General features: G+C 38.4%; 1 protein-coding gene across 12 annotated transcripts in view; it reads right to left on the reverse strand.

Annotated features, from left to right (window-relative positions):
• The window catches only part of LOC122550236 (alpha-1,6-mannosylglycoprotein 6-beta-N-acetylglucosaminyltransferase A-like), a 106306-nt gene that overhangs the window by 35051 nt on the left and 48262 nt on the right, over positions 1–22993 (reverse strand). For 11 of the 12 annotated variants that reach the window (XM_087987063.1, XM_087987052.1, XM_087987057.1 and 8 more), the window contains 6 exons: positions 22444–22533; positions 18247–18318; positions 15182–15343; positions 10777–10946; positions 7029–7163; positions 1439–1572 (listed from right to left, as the gene is read on the reverse strand). In XM_087987063.1, coding sequence (XP_087843189.1) covers positions 1439–1572; positions 7029–7163; positions 10777–10946; positions 15182–15343; positions 18247–18318; positions 22444–22533 — 763 coding nt within the window. The remainder of the gene's footprint in view (positions 1–1438; positions 1573–7028; positions 7164–10776; positions 10947–15181; positions 15344–18246; positions 18319–22443; positions 22534–22993) is intronic. The other variant, XM_087987062.1, reaches the window with a different exon arrangement.

Here is a 22993-nt window from a genome sequence, read left to right on the forward strand (position 1 = left end):
TTACCCCCTCTAATTCTAAGGCTGTGTCCACGGGTCCTAGTCTCCTCGCCTTATGAAACAATTTCCTAGCGTCCACCCTTTCCAAGCCATGTCTTTCCACTCTTTCCAAAAGGATCTAGCTACACGAACAAAATTAGCTTTTTCTCTTACAAGCGAATCTAGCCATCTTCACCTTAAAATTTAATAGGATCACCATTGCTAAATCCCCACCATCAAGATCTGGGGGCTACCTTTGACCAGAAACAAAACTGGACTAGCCATATAGACACTGTGGGCGGCACGGTGGCTAGCACTGCTGCCTCACAGCGCTAGAGACCCGGGTTCAATTCCCGCCTCAGGCGACTGACTGTGTGGAGTTTGCACATTCTCCCCATGTCTGCGTGGGTTTCCTCCGGGTGCTCCGGTTTCCTCCCACAGTCTAAAGATGTGCAGGTCAGGTGAATTGGCCATGCTAAATTGCCCGCCGTGTTAGGTAAGGGCTAAATGTAGGGGTATGGGTGGGTTGCGCTTCGGCGGGTCAGTGTGGACTTGTTGGGCCGAAGAGCCTGTTTCCACACTGTAATGTAATGTAATGTAATGTAATGTAATGAAAAAAGCTGGTCAGAGGCTAGGAATACAAATAGAAATTCACCGTTGACTCCCTAAAGCCTGCCCACCATCTAAAACTATATACATCAGTAATACGATGGAATATGATCCATTTGCTGGTAAGTGCAACTCTAACAACACAGAATCTTGACACCATTCAGGTTCACCCCATGTCCTGACACATTCACTTCCTTCATGAGCAATACACAATAGCAGCAGTGTGCACAAATTCACCAAACTTTATCGGACAGCACCTTCCAAAGCCATCATCTCAAAGGAAAAGGGTAGCAGATACATGGGAACACCATCACCTGCAAATTCCTTTCCCTGTCAGTCACCATCCTAAATTGGAAATATATCGCTGTTCCTGCACAGTCATTGGGTCAAAATCCTAGAACTTCCTCCCGAACAAGATTGCAGGTGTACCGACATAAATCAGACTGCAACAGTTCAAGAAGGCCGCTCACCAATGCCGCCATAAAGACAAAACAGGATGGCAATATATGCTGCCCAACCAGCAAAACCTAAATCTCCAGAATGAATTTAAAAAACTCAATCCAAACCTCAACATTTTAAATATTTTTTGTTTTTATCATGCACAATTTTATGTTGAAATGGATCTAGAATCTAGATTTATATTATGAGCAAGCAAATTACATAAAAAATTTATGCAATGGACCTGCTACAAAGTGTGCTTTACGTAAAAATGTTTGTAGAGATTGCAAAAATTAAAATTATCTAGAGTTGCATATTATTTGCGGGATACTACATATGTGTAATTACAGGAGGACAGTCAGCAATTTATTTGTGATACAAAGCCCCAGAATGAGTTCTACATGTATTTACTTACGGAACATGTTGTAAAACTGCTTAGGAATTAGATTGAGTTTGCCCCAGGGAGATCCATGGTTCTTTCTCTTGGCATATTCAGCATGGTTAAATTCAGGTTCAGTTCCAAAAGAATCAAGAACCCTCAACAAGCATCTAAGAAAGGATGCAAGAAGTATGAAAAATATTGGCATGATGATCAAAATTTTCAGATTATCAGGGAGACAATGACAGTTTGTTAAAAGTCAAAAGACTGATTTACCAGTTTTGAATACTTAGTTCTGAACTTCCAAAATATCCATGTAAATGTGGAGTGATTTAAAATTCTCAAAGCATTTGTGTAATTATTGAAGATACTGTAATGATAACTGTTCCAAATTCCTTCCATTGGAAACACCAGATTTTTGGAACAAACCACTGCCCATTATCTGCATATTTTAGCAGGCCTTTGCAAAACTCTGTATATCATTATTCATTCTAAACACTGTAAGAAGCAAACTCAATTCACTTCTTCACATTTATTTTGCTGGAATTGCTTGCCACCTTTCAATCACTTGCATTATCAGTGTATACTCCCAACAGTGTTTCAAGACTGTTGTACAACAAACAAAATCAGAAATTGCTGATGAAACACACTGGTGTGGTAGCATCTGTGGAGAGAATGCAGAAAATTCAGGATTGTTCTGAAGAAGGGTCACAAGAGCCAAAGGTTAATTCTGCTTTCTCTCCACAGATGCTGCGAGACCGGAGAGTTTCCAGCAACTTCTGATTTTGTTTTTGATTTCCAAAATCTGCAGATTTTTCTTTTTCTTTGTATTAAACACATACTTGTCCCTCCGTGGTTTATCACGTCCGTCATCCATCAACTTTTTACAGCACAGATCCAGTTAAACACTAGATAAGTTTAAGAAACTTTTTTTTATTTCCTGATAGGATGTGGGCATCACTGACTAAACCAGCATTTATTAGTCATCCCTAATTGCCCTGGTGGTAAGCAGCCTTTGTGAACTGCTGCAATCTTGAGATGCAGGAACACCCACAGTGTTTTTAAGAAATTTTACTTGGTGTCAGTGTAAGAACAGTGATATAGTTCCAAGTGAGGATATTATGTGACTTCTGGGGGAAGTTTTTCATGATGGTCTTCTCATACATCTGCCTTCATTGTCCTTCTAGTGGTAGAGGCCATGGGTTTGGAGGTACTGCTGAAGGAGCCTGGGTTAGTTGGAGCACTGTATCTTGTAAATGGTGCACGGTTGTGTATGTCAGCGGTGAAGAATGTGAAAGGTTTTCAGGAATAGACATGAATGGGGAGGAGGCTCAAGAGACTGAATGACCTACTCACTCCTGTTTTTAATTCATGAATCTGTATTGTGCAGGTGATGAATGGGCTGCAACTCAGGCAGGTTGTTGTCCTGGATGGTGACAAGCCGAAATGTTGATGGACTTGCATCTAACCAGGTTCTTGGAGAATATTCAATCACATTCCTGACTTCTACTTTGTAGATGGTGGACAGAGGCTGGGGAATCAGAAGGTGTGTTGCTCATTGCAGAACTCTCAGCCTCTGACTTTCTGTTATAGCCAAGTATTGTACGAACTGGTCCAGTTCAACTTCTGGTCAATGGTAACCCCCAGGATTTTGACACTGAAGGATTCAACGTTGCTGATTTACAGTGAAATTATTAGATTCTCTCTTGTTGAAGATGGTCGTTGCCTGACAGTGGTGCAGCAAGAACATTACTTGTCACTTATCAGCCCAAATATTGCTTGGGACTTGCTGCATTTGGATGCAGGCTACTTCAGCATCTGAGGCAATGAAAAATGGTGAATATTGTGCAATCCTTCGTGAACATCTCACTCTGACTTTATAATGAAGGGAAGGTAATTGATGAAGAGGCAAAAGATGGTTGGGCCTAAGACACAACTCTGAAGAACTACTCTAGTGATTTCTTGTGACTGACCTTTCAAAAACCACTATCGTCTTCCTTTGTGCTCAATATGACTCCAACCAGTGCAGAGTTTTCCTCTTGATTCCTACTGACTTCAATTTTGCTGGAGCTCCTTGATGCATACTTGGTCAAACACTACCTTGATGTCAATGATAGTCACTCTCAACTTACCTCTACAGTGTCCATGTTCGGACCAGGTCTGTAATGAGGCCAGGAGTTGAGTGGCCCTGGTAGAATTGGAACTGATAGTCAGTGAGCATGTTATTAGTAAACAAATACTGCTGGATAGCACTGTCAACATTTCTTTCCATCACTTTGCTGATGTGTGCAAGTAGATTGACTGGGCAATAATTGATTGGGTGCACAATCTTTCACATTGTTAGGTAGATGCCAGTGTTGTAACTTCACTGGAATAACTTTGCCAGAGGCAAGGCTAAATCTGGAGCACAAGTTTTCAGTACTATTGCTGGAATGTTGCATTTGCAGTATCCAATACCTTCAGCCATTTCTTGATATCATGTGGAATGGCAAAAAATGGCTGAATGGCCAGGAAAGAAAGGGGTTGTGATGGATTACCCACTTAGAACTTCTGATTGAAACAAGATACAAGTCTGCAGTATTGGCTTTTTCAGTAATATGCTGGGCCAACCATCTTTGGACATGGATTATTTGTGGAGCCTGATCCTGCTGTTAATTGTCAACCACCATTCACAATTGAATATGACAGGCTGCAGAGCTTTGATCTGCTCCATTGCTTGTGGCATTGTTTACCTTTGTCTATTTCATGCTGTTTCTGCTGTTTGGAATAAAAGTAGCCCTGTTTTGCAGCTTAACCAGGTTGACACCTCATTTTTAGATTAGATTAGATTAGATTACTTACAGTGTGGAAACAGGCCCTTCGGCCCAATAAGTCCACACCGCCCCGCCGAAGCGCAACCCACCCATACCCCTACATTTACCCCTTACCTAACACTACGGGCAATTTAGCATGGCCAATTCACCTGACCTGCACATCTTTGGACTGTGGGAGGAAACCGGAGCACCCGGAGGAAACCCACGCAGACACGGGGAGAACGTGCAAACTCCACAGAGTCAGTCGCCTGAGGCGGGAATTGAACCCGGGTCTCTAGCGCTGTGAGGCAGCAGTGCTAACCACTGTGCCACCGTGCCGCCCTAAAACTTGCCTTCCTTAATTCTTCATTGAACAAGGTTTGATTCACTGGCTGGATGGTAATGATTGAATGGAAAATGAGATTACAACTCCAATTACATTACCACCATACTAGTACCTTCCAAATCTAAGGCAATATCTTATTGAATGAAGATAAACACTTGCATACTACAACCAACTCATACATAAATTAGAACCAGTTTACTTTCTCTTATGGATTAACTTCAGCAGCATGATTTGGTTTGCAGAACTATACTATTTGTTGTTTTTCACAGAATATATTTTTAAATACATTATCCCCTATTCTCCATAATTGTTCCAAAGTTCTTGATCTCTTTAGTTGATCAGACAGATCAGCAACCCGCATTGTTTGCCCTTTCATTACTGCTTTGATGTATGGCGTGTGCAAAAGAGAAGCCTGAAAATGTCATTTTGCTGCTTCCTCTATAAAGCCAAGTACTTCAAAGCAACATGACGATGTATGAGGCAAAGGTCTTCAGGAGCAGAAACACCAGCTATTCTTTTACTCTCTAAGTGAAGGTTAACCATAATAATCCTAGATAAATTCCACAACACAATCAATTTGCCATACAAGAAAATGGAATTTCAGTTTTTTTCTTATCCAACCAAACTTAAGTTTCTTTATATGAATGTTTTCATGAGGTACAGCCAGTGAAGCTTCAACATCAAGTTCACCCTTGTTTGGTCATGCTAAGAGGTGATTTCATTGCCAAGTAATATGTTCTCATTAAAGTTCATTGACCTGAAACATGAAACGTATTCTCTTTTTTTCTGTTGCCTGATCTGTGTTTTCCACAATTTTCTGTTTCTATTACAACTTTCCAGCATTCCCAACATTTTGCTTCAAATGCAGGTACTATGATACTTGCAGAAACAGAGTTATGCAGTAAGGAAACAGACCTTTGTTCCCAAACTAAAGTTGTCCCACCAGATTGCGCTTGGCCCACATCCCTCTAAATCTTGCCTAATCATGAACTTATCCAACTATCTTTTAAATGCAACTGTACCCACATCCATCACTTTCTCTGGAAATTCATTCCACAAATGAACCACTCTCATGCCCTTTTTAAATCTTTCTCCTGTCACCTTAAAAAATATGCACCCTGTTTTGAACTCCCCCACCTAAGGGAAAAGGCACTTGTTTTTCACTTATCTATGCGTTCATGACTTCATAAATCTCTAGAAGGTCATTCCGCAACCTCCTGTGCTTCAGTGGAAAAAAACAATCAGCCTTTCCAGTTTATTTTAGATCTCAAACCCTGCATTCCTGGCAACATCCTGGTGAATCTTTTCTGACTCTCTCCAATTTAATAATATCCTTCCTGTAGCAGGACAGCCAGAACAGCACAGTACTCCAGAAGAGGCATCAGCAATGTCCTGCATATCCTGAACAGTACATCCCAACTATTATACTCAAAGGTCTGAGTAATGAAGGCAAGTATGCTGAATGCCTTCTTAACCACTCTGTCTACAAATTTCAAAGAATTACATACCTGAAGCCCCTAGGTCCTTCTGTTCCACGACAGTGCCCTTCTGTTCACTGTACAAGTCTTATCCTTGTTTGCATTGTCAAAATATAATATCTCACATTTATCCAAATTAAACTCCCTCTGCCATTCCTCAGTCCATTGACCTAATTGATTGAGATCTTCTTGTAATATCAGATAACCTTCTTCACTGTCCACTATACCACCAATTTCGGTGTCATCTGAAAATTTACTAGATTCTTGATCAGTGGTGCTGGAAGAGCACAGCAGTTCAGGCAGCATCCGAGGACAGGCAAAGTCCGAGGACAGGCAAAATCGACATTTCGGGCAAAAGCCCTTCATCAGGAATAAAGGCAGAGAGCCTGAAGCGTGGAGAGATAAGCTAGAGGAGGGTGGGGGTGGGGAGAGAGTAGCATAGAGTACAATAGGTCAGTGGGGGAGGAGATGAAGGTGATAGGTCAGGGAGGAGGGGGTGGAGTGGATAGGTGGAAAAGGAGCTAGGCAGGTCGGACAAGTCAAGGAGACAGTGTTGAGCTGGAGGTTAGAAACTAGGATGAGGTGCGGGAAGGGGAAATTAGGAAGCTGTTGAAGTCAGGGCAGAGGAAATGACCTGGGAGTTGCAGTGGGAGAGAGACTCCCTGAGATTCTTGTAGAGAGAGGAGGAAAACTTCTTCAAGGCAGGCATCCTTGCAAGAGGATTCGCAGTAGGGTTAAAATCAACAAGGTAAAAACAATGACTGCAGATGCTGGAAACCAGATTCTGGATCAGTGACTTGAAAATTTACTAACCATGTCACCCAAGTGAATGGCTAGTAAACCTAAGGTATTGTGAAAAACGAGACTTCCAACTAATCCAAGAAATAATATAAAATTGCTTAATTTTGACTCAGTGCACTGTAATTTTAAGTGTGAAGATGAACCAAAAGGTAGAATATGTTGTTTTCTGTCATGCAATTAACAGAAGCATAAGGATGGTACAGTCTTACCGATAGTGGGTGAAAGATCCTCCGAGTACAGTTTGTAGTTGTTTTAACCCAACGATATCAATGTATATTAGGTCCAGTAGCTTTGGTCCTCTGATTGGACATCCATCTTTATTTCCAGTCAAAATGCTCAAGTAACTAACGCAAATTAAGTAAAAATACTGTTATATTTGGCAGATGGGAGATGTTAAACATTGTACCATTTGAATTAACTTGCAGGTTCTCCATACATTTGCAATGCCTTTATTATCCAAGGTACTTGAAATTTTATTCTTTATGAAAATGTGCCCATGAAGTCAAAATCCACTGTGGGAAAATTACTTGCATGGCAGGTGACAAAGTGGGAATACTGTACTGGGTAGGTACTCAAATTGGCAGATTGTAACTAGTGGTGTCCCACAAGGATTGGTGTTAGGACCTCTGTTATAGACATTATTTATAACGACTTGGATAATGGTATATACCCAAATTTGCTGATGATGTGAAGTTAGGCAGCATTGTAGACAGTGTAGAAGATAGCATAAAATTATAATGGGATATTGATAGACTAAGTGAATGGACAAAATTACAGCAGTCAATATAAGCAAGTGTGAGGTTCTCCATTTTGGGCCAAGAAAGGAAAGATCGGGGTACTTTCTCGATGGCATTTTGTTAAATACAGTAGCTGTACAAAAAAACTTGGGGTTCAGGGGCACTTCTAGGAAACATGCAAGAAGATTGCAGGGCTTTACCTAAACTGTGAAGAGCTCAGCTTTGTCAGTACATACATAATGAGAAACAAAACGGCAGCACAGTGGCTCAGTGGTTAGCACTGCTGCCTCACGACACCAAGGATCCAGGTTCAATTCAGGCCTCAGGTGTCTATCTGTTTGGAGTTTACACATTCTCCCCTTGTCTGTGCGGGTTTCCTCCCATAGTCCAAAGATGTGCAGGTTAGGTGAATTGGCCATGGGCAAATGTTAGGTCTGGGTGGGTTATTCTTCAGAGAGTCGGTGAGGACTTGTTGAGCCTAATAGACTGTTTCCACACTGTAGGGATTCTGTGATTCTATGAAAAAGTGAGGGGCTGAAATTTAAGGTGGTGGGGAATGCATATTGCTCATTTCGCCCTCACTTGCCATTATAGAAGCCTATTTTAAACTGATTTTCTAAAAAAAAGGGCTTCCCAAAGTGATAACACAATGTGAGTGGCCTTAATGAGCAGAAAGTGGCGCTTGCCTGTCAGAGAGAGGAATTGCTGCCCTTGATAATTATCTGCCAATCAGATTAGCCAGCAGCTCCAGCAGTAGCACAACCCGGTAATGGGTCATCGAGGGACTGCAAGGAAGTACTGCAATGGACCTCAAATTAATGTAAGTACTAGGCTTTCAGTGCAGAAAAGAGATCAGGCATCCTTAGGACAGACATTAAGGAGCTGGAGGGGGAATGGATTTGGACATCAAGCAGGGACTCAAAGAAGGAATTGTATCATCTTGGTGTGTGCTCCCAACAACACACAGCACACCCTAAAAAGTGCACCCAACTTTCCTTCCAATTGTAGCAATGTGTCAGCAGCCAAATATTCAGAATAGCTGATTTGTTGGCAAGTTCAATTACTTGAGGAGAAAGTGTAGTCTGCAGATGCTGGAGATCAGAGCTGAAAATGTGTTGCTGGAAAAGCGCAGCAGGTCAGGCAGCATCCAGGGAACAGGAGAATCGACGTTTCGGGCATAAGCCCTTCTTCAGGAATCATTCCTGAAGAAGGGCTTATGCCCGAAACGTCGATTCTCCTGTTCCCTGGATGCTGCCTGACCTGCTGCGCTTTTCCAGCAACACATTTTCAAGTCCAATTACTTGTTAGTCATATGTATCAAAAGAGGAGAGAGTTGCTTATTCTGGGGACACGGTCAGGAATGGGTGGGAAGGTAGTGAACAAACCACTGATCACACTTTACATGTAAAATCGGTTCCCAGGAGACCACTGGGTTGAAACAGTTTCCCATCAACTTCATAACACATTGGAGGAATAACATACAACAAGACAGGTATTCTTAAAAATATAGTTATGCAAATCCATAATAAAAAGGTTTTGGAGAAAAGGGGTGATAAGATGCATCATAAGCAAATTTTAGATAAGTTACAAAACAGATTTTGTCCTAAGTAATTAAGAAAAGTAGTATGATAATGCTGCTCCTTTAACAAGCTTGGCTTTTTTTTAAACAGCAAGGTTATAAACGACACAGACTCAGAAAAATCCAGGTTTGAAGGGTTTTAGGGCCAGTTTGATGATAGCTAACAGATGCTACCTTGGGCAAAAGACTTTCAAGTTTAAAAAAAAATACTTGTACAATGAAATGGTAGCTGCCAGTTCTCCAGCTCAGCTCTTCTCTGGTTTGGTTAGTCACTGAAAGCAGTCAGACAGTTGTGAAGCTGCTGGACCCAAAGAAACAGGTCCATGCTGAATCTCTCTCTCTCTGTCTTCTCTCCTTTAAGACCCTGTGTTTGATTTTACCTTTCACGCCAATGGATGTTTAAGAGGATAATTGGAAATATTGGGAACAGCATCATTAATTTGGGATAGTCTGTTGTGTTTTGGATAGGTTAAGTTATTCTGTATTCTGTTCTCTTTTGTTTGTGTTTCATTCTGTAATATTGTAAATAAATTCTGTTTTTTTAAAACTAAATGTTTGACCATCTGCACCCCTTCTGGAATGTCCACTTAAAACAACTAGCAAAGTTAGGGTCTGGGATAGTTGTTGAAATGTTTTGAGGGCGTCTGGCGTGGTCCATAACATGAGCATAACATTTTCTCTTCAATAAATGGAAGGTTAACATTGAGGCCACTTACTTTCCCATACTATTGATCTACTTAATGTGAGAGTCATGTGTATTGTATTATTTTCTATATTTCAATGGTCTACCATCGGCTACTACATTTACGTTGCTGCAAGATCATGACAGTCATCAGAAAATATTTGAATGACAATTGGCTGTTAGATTATCTGTGTAGATAGGATACAACTGAACAAGTTTCGATTGTCAGGAAGGTGCCAGTGTAGTAGCTATTCTTGAACAACTGGTTCTGGAAGCAGTTTGCTCTGAGACATGAGTTTTCAACACCAGATGAAATGTTGTCAGTGCATATCACCTCACACTGAGAACAACGCACTCATCTGCTTCTAAATGTCACTTTATCCATCCAATAAATAATACAGTATCAATATGTATACTGCACATTTCCACATTCATAAGTAAACATTAAGTGTTTGTGTAACATACTCAGAGTGAAGGGATAACCCTTTAGAACTGAGATGAGGAGCCGGAGGATGGTTAATCCGTGGAACTCATTGCTGCAGAGGCCCATGGAGGCCAAGTCATTGAGTGTATTTAAGACAGAGATTGATAGTTTTCTTGTTTGGTGAGCGGATCCAGAGTTATGGGGAGAAGGATTGAAAAATACATCAGCCATGATCAAATGGCACAGCAGACTCGATGAGCCGAATGGCCTAATTCTGCTTCTATATCTAATTATCTAGTTTCAGTTAGATTCCATATTTAGTTTCACTACTTTTGCATTTATATAAAGAAATTGTTTCTACTTTAGTTTTTGCTGTTAGCATTCATTACATTGCTATTTATAGTACAACAATTTTAAGTAGCAATTGTACTCAATTGAAATATGCCAGCATTTCGGCAATCCTTTTATTCAGCTCCTAATATTATTTTTTGCCAGATATTTAAGAAAAGTGTGTGTCTTGTTCAGTATAGCTTACCCTTTCAATTCATTTACTGATGTAGACAGCATCAGGTTGTGACCTAATAAGTACACTGAGGCAATGAGATCACTCCATTGCACCAATTCCCCAAGTGGGCCTCCTTTAAAGGCATTTTCGGCTATTTTAAATCCTGACTCCTTTGTCAAAAGACCTAAATGAAGTAAAATCTAACAATAAAGAGAAAAGATTAGTTTTTGTTTTCATCATTTTGGTATGAAATCAACTTTTAAAGCATCATTGACATGTTGTTAAACACTCTAATTTTAAGTTTGATATGTGCAATTAGCCTTTATTTCTGTGAAATCTGTACTAATGAATTCACGCTTCTTTCACAGTTGAATTAATTCCAGACTAAATTGAGACACTTTAGAAAACTCCAGTTCAAGAAAATGAGCCTGATGCATTACCAACAGTGATAAAATAATTGGAAGTTTTCATTATACACAATATAAATCAAGTGGGACTCAGAAATGAAATTCAGAAACAGCAAAATCTATAAATGCATTATTTTTGACTGAATTTGAAAGGTAAGTCCACTTCAAAATAAAGAATAATACTGTTTAAAGCACACTAGTCTTGTTGCTAAGTGGACCCTGTGAAATTGCATTAGATCTGTTATTGTATTTTGTTTATACTTGACTTTAATTGAGCATTTCTAACAGTTCAATGTAAAAGTGAGTGTAATGCACTCAAATACCTTGGCAGAAAAGGTCTTATTTAACAAGTAGGGACCATTTATTATTTGTTCCTGGTTACCAAACAGTGATTTCTGCTATAAAACAAGTTTGTAAGTGGGCAATAATCACATAAGATACAACTAAGATAAAGCCAAAAACACTGTTTGATTGAAGGGTCTGCTGAAATTAACTGCTTAGGCTCAAGAAAGAGTAGTTGGGCAAGGTAATGGTGGCTTGCTATCATCATTTGAATTATATCCTTCTAATGTATGGAGTTTTAGAGGAGAAATAGAGAAGAAATTTAGTAGGGAAAAATATTTTATGTCTCTTAATACAATAGCTTTGCTGTTCATTGTGACCATTCCTCTCTAACAGAAGTGGAGGCATAATCGTTGGGTAGAATTTTGCAAACTTAGCTCCTGCAAGAAAGGCAAGAACATTTGTAGGTTAGGATACAGATTTACTAATTGGCAAGCTTTCCCACAATAATTTCCCCAAGCCACAACATTAAAATATGGCTTCTGAGATTGATTAAGGAAGCGAGCAGGAAATGTCATTTCCGATAAAGGAAGGATTCCAAGTTAAAGGGACTGCAACTTGTGTTCCACACACTCACCAGCTCTTGGATGTTTGAGACTGCAGTAAACATGGGAACTGGAGCTCTAGGAAGGTTTTCCTTCGGGCTCTCTCTTACCTGGAGGTTCTGCTGTGAGATCTGAGGGGCTGCAGTGAGGTGAGCTCTCACAGGGATGGGGAAATGATGACAACCTTAGGAACCAAGCAGGTAGGTGGATCTAAGTTCATGTGGGATGATCCATCCAACCTAGAGACGGGATACAAAATTATCCTGGAACTCAAGAAGGTGGGCAAGTTGAATGCCATGACATCTTCAGTAAACTATGACTTTCCCAGGATTGTTCATACAAAGCAAAAACTCTCAAATTGAAGTGATTTCACTATTTGAAATTTGAATTTTATTTCTGGAGCATTAAGAAGAGTTAAGTGTTGAAACACTTTCAATAGTCTCACTAACATTTATTTTAGCAGTTAAGGAACTCTTGCTTTCTGCAACGAAAAACATGTATACATATAGATTTTTAAGCTCGTTTTGAGATATTGGTGGAAATGGCCTACAAATCGATCTAAAATTAAGATTAATGGAGATCACTGTTATTCATGCATGAACACTACAGCAACTTTAGTCAAAGGCAGTCATGTTGTCAAATTTGGAAATCCAGAAGTTGCAGTCTGAGTTTCATCACTCCAATCAACCCCACTATTATATTTGCAACCTGACAGCTTGCATTATTCCTCATCAGACAATGCTTGAATGGTGTGAAGCTAATATCCGTGGATAGTAGATATGAAGTCAACTTGCCAGAGAATGCTAAATCTTGTCTATTTCAGTACAAGTCTCCTTTTAGTGATGTGATGTGTGTTCATTACTGCTGGTTGACCTCTCTGATGCATCTGCATAAATGCTAACTGGTAAAAACATCTTACTAACTACACATTACGAGCAAAATCACAATATAAAGTTTATTCTAACAAAATATTCAAATATGTAATATATCATCTTTAATTGGCATTTGTGGCATTTAGCTGAAACAGGTCTAAGGCCAAAACATACAACCATAACTGGGAAACTATAGTTGATATGAACAGAACATTGTTCTCAACACCAACAATTTGTATTTATGTAGCATGCTTAATGTAGTAAACGATTTCAAATTACTCCATAGGAAAACCATCAAGCAAAAATTGGTAACAAACTGCATAGGAAATAATGTTGGAGATTCAAAGGAGGGTCTTAAAGGAGGAAAGAGAAGAGGAGGGGGTTAAGGAGTTCCAAAACTTAGGGCATTGGCAGCTGAAGCATGGTTATCAATGGTTGGAGCAATTAAGATCACAAAGGCTCAAAGGCAAGAATATGATTAAATATCTTGGATTGTAGGTGTGAAGATGATGACACGGTTAAAGAAGGTGAGGCAATAGAAGGATTTAACAATAGATTCAAATTTTAAAATCAAGCTTTTGCTTAACCAGTGGCCCAATTCATGCTGATTGGTGAACTTGATTAGGACATAGGCAGTAGAATTTTGAACAACTTCACGTTTAGAGATGGTGCAATATGTTAGGATTGGTCAGAATTGTGTAGGTCTGGAGGTGGAAAGTATTTGGATGAACATTTCAGCAACAGATGAACTGAGATGGAGATGGAATTAGGCAGTGTACACGTGGAAAAGGTGGCCTTAGTGATGGCACTTATGCAGTTAAAGTTCATGCCAAGGTCCAGCACCAAGATTGCGAAAGTATTTTTATTCAGCCTCACAATTTTCAAAGGCGACAAAGTTAAAGTCAAAATACTGTGGATGCTGGAAATTTAAAAAACACACCAAAATGGTGGAGAAATTCAGTTCTAGCAACATCTGTAGAGAAAGAAACAGCATTAAATGTTTTGAGTCTGATATGGCTCTTTAGGATGATAGTTCAAGAACAAAGTTTTTGATAAAGATCAAAGACAATGGCTTCTGTTTTTTTCAGCATTTCATTGGGAAATATTTGGAAGGCCCAGAGCTACTGTTCAATTGCAGAATAACAGTAAAGTTTAGGAATAGAGCGTATTCATAGAGCTCAAAAACTTGTCAATAACAGACATCACAAATACGACCATTTAAGTAATTGTAGCTCATGGTTTTCATGATTTTGCCTGATGGAAAGGCAAGCAATTATTCTCAGGTTCCAATAACTTGACAACATGTACAATGTTCTCCACTGCTTTATCATCTGATAAATACAAGATTGAAAGTTGCCACAAAAGGAGTGGACTTGCATAGAAAAATATTTCATGGAAACACTACCTCGGGGCATGCAGCAAATGAGGAAACCCCAGCTGAAGACCCATAAGGGCTTACAAAATACAAATTACAAAAATAGAATGTTATTAAATTGTGATATTTTTCATTTGTCTCCTCCAAAATATATCCCATGTTTATCACAGCACGTTTCCACGATCTCTATTCTGGTTAAGAATGAGAGGGGATGAAATTACCTTTGTCATATTTATTCCACATTAGTCTCGCAATACTTCTAGGTTAACTGACATTTACTAGATTTTAGCCTCACAACAACTAAAACCTGAAGCTTATATTTTTGTGTTTGAACAATACATAACCATAATTGTTGCATCTCTGTAACCTCCTCCAAAGCTTCAATCTCACTCTCTCCAAATTTTTCTGTGTCTCTAGTATCTCCACCCAATTTCTCCACCATTGACCGCCACATTTTTGAATTCTCTCCCTGCACCTTCCACCTTCATCTTCTCCTTTAATTAAATTCGATGTCTTCCACTTCTCCCACTAATTTGGTTTAGTATTCATTTCTGTACAGTACTTGGGTACATTGTTCCATGTTCACCAGGTCTGCATTTATATAAATTTACATTTACACACACATTAAAATTTGCATAAATGCAAATTGTATATTCCTATGTTCTAAAACAACTCTATTAAAAGTTGGAATGAAACTGTATAGTCACTTCATCAAATGTATGCTTTTTACCACTTTAAAAAAATGTTGCTCACTATAGAAAAAAATCAGATTTTTAGATGCATATGCAAGTGCAGTTGTATGTTAACCAAACTATCTCATAGGAAATAACTTGTCGAAGTGCTTTTTTCAGAAACAAAAAAGAAATTTAAGGTAACGTATTTGCAATGTTATACCTTTTTTTTTGGTCGATTTTCTAAATTCCGTTTCTTTGCCAATGCTTTCATATCCATGATCCAGTTCTCTTTCATCCTTTCTATTCTTAGTTTTATCCATGTGAGCTCTTTACGTTCAGCCAGCATTTCCAACAAACCATCGAGACTGGTTGCAACCTCGGCCTAACAATAATGGAGTAATTGTGATTCTGAACACCAAACAGAAAATAATGCAACAATGGAAGAAAAAGTATTCTCTCAGATAAAGTACAGATGACTGTAATAAAGAGCACTGGTATGACCAGATCCAAACAAGGGTCTCTGATAGTTGTTCTGCTCAAATCCTCCAACCCTGGCAACATCTTTGTAAATCTCTTCTGAACCCTTTCATGTTTCATAACATCCTTCCTGTGGGAGGGAGACCAGAACAGTTCCAGACAGAATACAACCAACCAACCATCAAGTCAATTTTGTATCCACTTTGCCAGCTTGACCTGGATTCCAAGCAATCTAACCTTCCAGAGCAGCCTACCATGTGGAACCGTATCAAAGGCCTTAGTGAAATCCGTATGGACTACGTCTGCCGCTCTGCCCTCGTCAACCTTCCTGGTCACTTCATCAAAGAACAAATTTGTGAACAATTCAGACATTGATCTTTAAAGCTTTTAGTTTTTATCTTTTTGGACTCCCCACTTAATTCTAATCTGTGTCTGTGTGCACCACATTATTAATTTTTTTTTGTAATTAATTAGTTTAATATTTTTAAAATGTGAGTTAATTGGGTATGGGAGAAAGAATCCACAAAGTTTTAAATTAATCTTTTTGTATCTAACTGAGGGATCGTGTGAATAAAGAAGAGCCAAAGAGACCTTGGAGTCCAGGTTCATATTTTCTTGAAAGTGGACAAACAGGTAGATAGGATAGTGAAGAAGCATTTGATATGCTTTCCTTTAATAGTCAGAGCATTGAGTATAGGAGTTGGGTGGTCATGTTGCAGTTGTACAGGATATTGGTTAGGCCGCTGTTGGAATATTGTATGCAATTCTGGTCTCCCTCCCATCAGAAGGATGTTGTGGAACATGAAAGGGTTCAGAAAACATTTACAAGGATGGATAAAAACAAGAGTTGAAGGATTGAGATATAGGCAGAGGGTGTATAGCCTGGGGCTGTTTTCCCTTGAGTGTTGGAGGCTGAGGGGTGATCTTATAGAGGTTTATAAAATTGAGGGGGGTGGGTAGAGTAAAGAGACAAGGTGTTTTCTCCGGGTTGGGGGAGTCTAGAACTAGAGGATATAGGTTTTGGCAACTTTTTCACACACGGTGGTGCGTGTAAGGAATGAGCTGCCAGGGGAAGTGGTGAATGCTCGTACAATTACAGCATTTAAAAGGCATCTGGATGGGAATATGAATAGGAAGGGTTTAGAGGGATATGGGCCAAGTGCTCGCAAATGGGATTCAATTAGGTTAGGATATCTGGTTGGCATGGACCAGTTGTATCAAACGGTCTGTTTCCATGCTGTACATCTCTATGACTCTGAGCCAGTTCATCCATCCTCACCTGGAATTTTCAGTATTCTGTTTGCAGCCCTCATTTTTGACCCACTACGTATCCTAGAAAGGTCACTTGGACCTTAAACTCCCTCTTTGAGAGACTGACCATGAGGTCATCTGACTGTATTTTCCAGAGAAGACTTCCAGTTGTCCTAAGCATGTTACCTATATGTTGCTGTACACTGAGCGGTCATCTAGGTACACTACAAAATTACATAAACCTGTCACTATCTGGTTCATTGGCCTTTCAAATTAGAATTGGAGAATCCCTACAGTGTGGAAACAGGTCCTTTGGCCCAACAAGTCCACACCGACCCTCCGAAGAGTAACCCACCCAGACACATTCCTGTACATTTACCCCTGACTAATTTCGCACACTAGGTCCCTGGCGCTGTAAGGTAGCAGTGCTAACTACTGAACCATTTTGGAGTCCAAACAGCATGACTCAACACTGGTATAGTTACATAGGCAGAAATTTCCTTTGGATGGGCTACCGGGGATTCTGCTAGTTTCCCCTGAGTAAATCTATCTTGGTAATGTACTTGACTTTACTGACCCTATCCATGCAATCTTCCAGTTGGAGTATCAGGTAGGAGTTAATTCTGGTCATTTTTTGGCCTTAAGAAACTGTCCAACTTGGGCACCTACACAAATAGCTGCAATTTCCATTGCTAGGCTCTGTTAGTTGGCATTCCAGCACATAGTTGATCACTCCTGGACATGGGTCAGTTTTTCAGAGAATACCAACAGAGATTTTACCTTACAGGAGAGGCCTCTCCTGCATCCATATTATTGAGAGCTAGGGTGGAGCAACCAGACTTGTCTCTGCAAATGCCTTTAAATAGAGTGAACAGCCACATTAGGTGTGCTTGCTGCTCTGCAACTAGGTCAGTATGTAAGAAGTCTAAGCTCGTTAGTATTTTGATACGGGTTAGTTAGGTAATAGGTATTCAATGTGGTTATGGGCACTTAAGGAAGAAACAACTTTAAAAAAAGTCAGAAATATTTAAGGAAAATTACTGCAGATGCTAGAATTTGTACTTAACACAATAAATGCTGGAAATCACAGCAGGCCAGGCAACATCTGTGGACAGAGAGCAAGCTAACATTTTGAATCTAGATGATTTTTCATCAGGTGGGTGGCAGCAAGTCTTAGTTTTTGTAAATTCTGCTATCTTTGCTATGATGGAGAGCTCTCCAATGTGGCAAAAGTTCATGTCCAAGTTTAATTTCAGTCTCTTATCAATGAAAGGTATAGAGTTGGTAGGGAACAGAGTTTGGAGCATAGATCATCAAAAATTGCTTTAGTTTCCCCAATTCCACAACATTTACAAACATCTCTGTAAGAATAAAAATTTCAAGAGGTGTTTATTGTATTTAAAGAAAGACTAATAGAAAGCATAAGAATACCTTGTGGATTGTATGTGCTTTAAATAATATATATATATATACTTGAATTAAAATTACAAAAACTATTGCTTCTGATAGTTTATTTCTAAATACATTTAAAATGTATTAATGATTCAACTCTCTCACCTTGGGTTTTAAGGCATCATTATTAGCAACCTCATTTATTCTTACTGGAAGCATAGGGCAGAAATTCTCAATCTAAAGAAATATAGACAATTAATATATCACATTAAAATTGAACAATATAACAGAACAAGAAATAGATTTTGTTTTTTTTTTAAACTTTGAGTAGAAACTGTATCTTTAACTCTTTCACTCTGAAACTAATTGTTTGGAATATACGAAAGCCCTGAATGGCTGACTCTTCAATTTAATTTATTTTGCAGTGGGTGTGCCTGACTTTTGTCATGCGCCTTAAACCACAGATGAATTTTTCTAAATGGTGAATTCTTGTTCATTTCTAAATTATCGGTAATGGCATTAGTTCCAATTTTCAATGGATCTAGAACCATCCTTTTAAGTTTTTGTTTATTCTTGCAGTTTACAGTAAAAGTAGTACCATGCTCTGTAGGTCATCACTGCACATTTATCGCTCTATTCTATTAGGGGTCCTACCTATAACTGAAGAGTTCTCAGTCTTTACAACTCTCTTTCACTTTGTTCACATCAGTGGCTTCATGAAGAACAGTGAAAAAAAGAGATCAATATTTCTATAATTTCTAATGATGACAGAACTACACAATTCAATATTTACAGCTTTATATGAACTTTGGCTTTGCTTTCAATTATTTCATGCTTTCATGAAAAGGAATGACCCACAGCAACTAACATGCTATGGTGCTCAAAGTCACTCACTGGCAATATAGCAAGTTTGTCAGGAAGAAAAACTCAATTTATTTGGTTACCAAAATCCTATTCTATATTAATAATGTTAAGAATACGAAACTTTATAGGATGGTTATGGTTTGAAATGTTTCCTTTAATTTATGGTGAAACCAAGTGGTGTGAAGAGAAGAAAAGTAATATTATATCTAGGTGATAATCCAGAATATTTCCGAAAACAAAACTTGAAATCCCCAAACTGAAGAATAACTGGAGATAAACTGGGCACCTGGTGAACACATTGATAAGAAACCCTAAAAATAAATATGAAAATAAGTGCAATTCAAACAACCTTAGGATTAAAGTATATTTAAAATTAATGTGTGTTAACTTCAAGGTCAATGTTAGAAGTTAAGGCATTGAACATCAGATAGCCCATTTCTGAGCCTCTTGTAAGAGTGAGGACTTCTCTGGTTATCTTCTGAAAAGAAGTTAGAAGTTAGCAATTCTGGGAAAGAGGGTTGTAAATTTATGGTTTAAAATTAATGACAATTTGGCATTTGCCAAATATTATTAAATCATTTGCTTGAACTCTCGTATTGCACATCCTGTTTCATGTGCTATTCAGTGTGCAGCATGGTCAGAACTCAATCTTGCCTATTACCAAAACAAAAAAAAATTAATGCATTGTTTTTCATTTTGTTCATAAGTAGTGAAATGGACAATACAGGTTTGAATGATTAGATTAGATTAGAAGAGTAACCCAACCATACCTATTTCCCTTTGACTAATCTAACACTACGGGCAATTTAGCATGGCCAATTCACCTGACTTGCACATCTTTGGACTGTGGGAGGAAACCGGAGCACCCAGAGGAAACCCATGCAGACACGGGGAGAATATACAAACTCCATACAGTCACCGAGGCTGGAATCGAACCTGGGATCCTGGTGCTGTGTGGCAGCAGTGCTAACCACTGAGCCATTGTTCCACCCAATGATTTATGGTATGATATATTTCCAATTACCTTATGTGATCGAGTGTACTTCTTGAAAATTTGATCTCAGCTAGAGGGACAACAGTGTTAAATTTGACTTCAATGATTTTAAACATGGGAAAAGATTGAATTAGCTTTTGGCTTAGAATTGACGTGGGGAACAGAGTTTGGAGCACTGATCATCAAAAATGACTTTAGTTTCTCCAATTCCACAATATTTACAAACATCACCCGAAGAATAAAAATTTCAAGATGTGTTTACTGTATTTAAAGTATGTATTTATTGTATGCAACTATGTCTGCGTTGAGGATGAGCAAAGAAACGATCATATTTAGTTGTGATTTTAGAATGCAGTATGGAGACATGTTTCAGTAGTAAAGAAAAAGACAAAGTTTGGTAAGAAAAAGAGGGAAAACAACATCTCATTTGTTAATATTTGAAAGTACCTTAATTACATGAAATTAAATCCTGTAACAAATGATTTAAGTACAAGCAATATATTAGTACTGGATGCACTTTCTCAAAATTCCATAGATACTAGAATGGCCCCACAGATTGGAAGTCAGCAAATGTAATTCCTCTATCCAAGATAGTAGGAAGAAAACAGGGAACTGTGTGTGTTAGTTACCAACATCGATCACCTGGATAATTCTTGAGTTTCTTATTAAGAAAGTCGCAACAACATGACTCTATAACATATTTAGAAAATCATAGTACAATCAAAATCAACATGGTTTTATAGAAAGGAACTAATGTCTGTCAAATTTACTTCAATTTCTTTATGATACAAGCAGCAGCATGGACAAAGGGAATCAGTAAATGTAGTATACTTGAATTTCCAAAAGATGCTACACACGGCTCATTGAGTTGGAGGAAATGTACTAACACATATAGGGGATTGAGTAGTGAATAAGGAGCGGAGTACAGACAAATGGTACATTTTTACATTAGTAGGTTATGTCTAGGGCCACAGCTGCTGTACTTACACCCAATGTTAATGAATTAGACAAACAGACTAAAAGTAATCTAAAAGTAAGAGACTAAAAGAACTAACTAGAAATACAAAGCTTGATGGGGATGAAATCTGTGAGGGGGACACAGCAATGCTGCAGAAAGTATTTGCAAAGGTTAAGTGATTGAGCTATGTGACAGCAGACAGGTTATTTTGTGGGAGGTGCAAACTTATTCAATTTGATAGTAAGAATAAAAAAATTGTATTCTTTAAAACATGAAACTTGTAAATGTTGATGTTCAGAGAGACTTGGGTGTATCTGTACAAATACATCCAGTTAGCATGCTGGCAAAGTGAGCAATTATGAAAGCATTTAGTATGTTGGCCTTTATTTTCAGGAGATTGAAGATTTGGAATAAAAAAGTCCTCTGAGATTGTATAAGGCTTTGGCAAGGCCACTCTTGGAATACTATGTTCAGTTTCAGACTTCACACTGAAGGAAAGGTATGCTTGTATTCCAACACAGTGCAGCAATGAGATCGCTTGCTTCCTGATCAGATTGCTTCCCAATCACTATAAATTGCACAGGTACCATGTCAAGTTTAGGTGAAGGAGAGGTGATTTCACTGAAAAATACAAGATTTTGAAGGGGCTTTACACTGAGAAATTGTTCCCCTGGCTGAAGAGTGACTGGGGCAGTCTGAGGACAAGATGACTATAATTTAGGACTGACATTGTAAAATAAAATTGTGAATCTTCGGGATTCTCTACCTCAGAGTTGTGGAGGCTTCATCGTTATTGCAATTAAGGATGAGACAGACAGATTTCTTTTCTCTCGTGGAATCAAAGGAAAGGTAAGAAAGCGGTGTTTATGCTGATAATCAACCAGGTTTGTATTGCATGGTGGGGCAGGCTTAAAAGGCCTTATGATCTACGCCTGCTCATATTTCTTACATTAACTTCACCAAGAGTGCATGTTCATTATATTTGAATAGGAGATCACTATGCATTGCTTCAACTTTTAAAAAATGACAGTATGGTAAAACAAAGAAGGTTAACACAAGTGACATAATACAGTAAAGTAGCAAACCAATTTAAAAAGGCAATACTTTGCTGAATTTTGCAAACCTGAAAACTAAAGTCTTTCTGCAACTCAGTGAAGTTATTAGATGTACTTCTTTTTATGCCTTAAGTCTACGGCTCACCTTTTGCAGTGTAGAAATAAAGAAAAAAATGACAGGCTCCTTCATCATTGACAATTCTATGATGCTATTTATTTAAATTTAGCCTGGTTTCTGATGGGTGAAATAATATTCACTGGAATCAATGTCAGTAGCCTGAATCTTTTTTCCCCAAAGTAGAATGCATGGGAAAACTATAATGATATTGTATTAACTGACAGACTCACTATTAGTTATTGAAAATTGAATGTTTCAGGAATTTGAGAGAAAAAAAATCACATTGCTCATAGGTAAGTCACACGTTTGCGACTGCACTGTATGTAACCCGAGACGTTAGACAATTTTTTAAATGGAAGTAAAAATAACATACCTCACTGAGATACACAATAAATGAACATACAGTTCCATTGACACCATATTTTGCATAGCAAGGTTCAGATTTCCACATCTCTTGCATCCACTTGAGCAAATATAAAGTGAGAAGAAAATTATAATCGCAAGTGTTCAGTATTAAGAAGATTTATTACATTCGTGTTTGCTAATTTGAAAAGAATCCTTTATCATTAGCATCACTAGAAAAAGGTCAAAAATATAAAAATACATTGTAACATCTTACAAAAATAATCTTAAAACTTGGTTTCCACTCAACTTTTTATCTTTTCTCCTTCAAATAAAGTTACTCAGATTTTGGCACTTTGTCCTACAGTTTTTAGATGATCCTTAAAAAAAGGTCCATTTGAATCCGCTTTTATAGTCAACCATTGCTCTGACATTAACTCCTGCTTATTTACTAATGATTTGTTATTAATAAATCCGTGCCCATCGTTATTTGTTTGAATCCCTTCAATTTAGTCCCAGCATCATGACCAACCTGATCAAAGTCGACATTGAGAGAAATTGTAGGGCTTTTTCTGTGGATC

The sequence above is a fragment of the Chiloscyllium plagiosum genome, unplaced genomic scaffold (genome assembly GCF_037043375.1).
Source record: "Chiloscyllium plagiosum isolate Xiang-an unplaced genomic scaffold, Cpla_swu_hap1 HiC_scaffold_5, whole genome shotgun sequence".
Taxonomy (NCBI): domain Eukaryota; kingdom Metazoa; phylum Chordata; class Chondrichthyes; order Orectolobiformes; family Hemiscylliidae; genus Chiloscyllium; species Chiloscyllium plagiosum.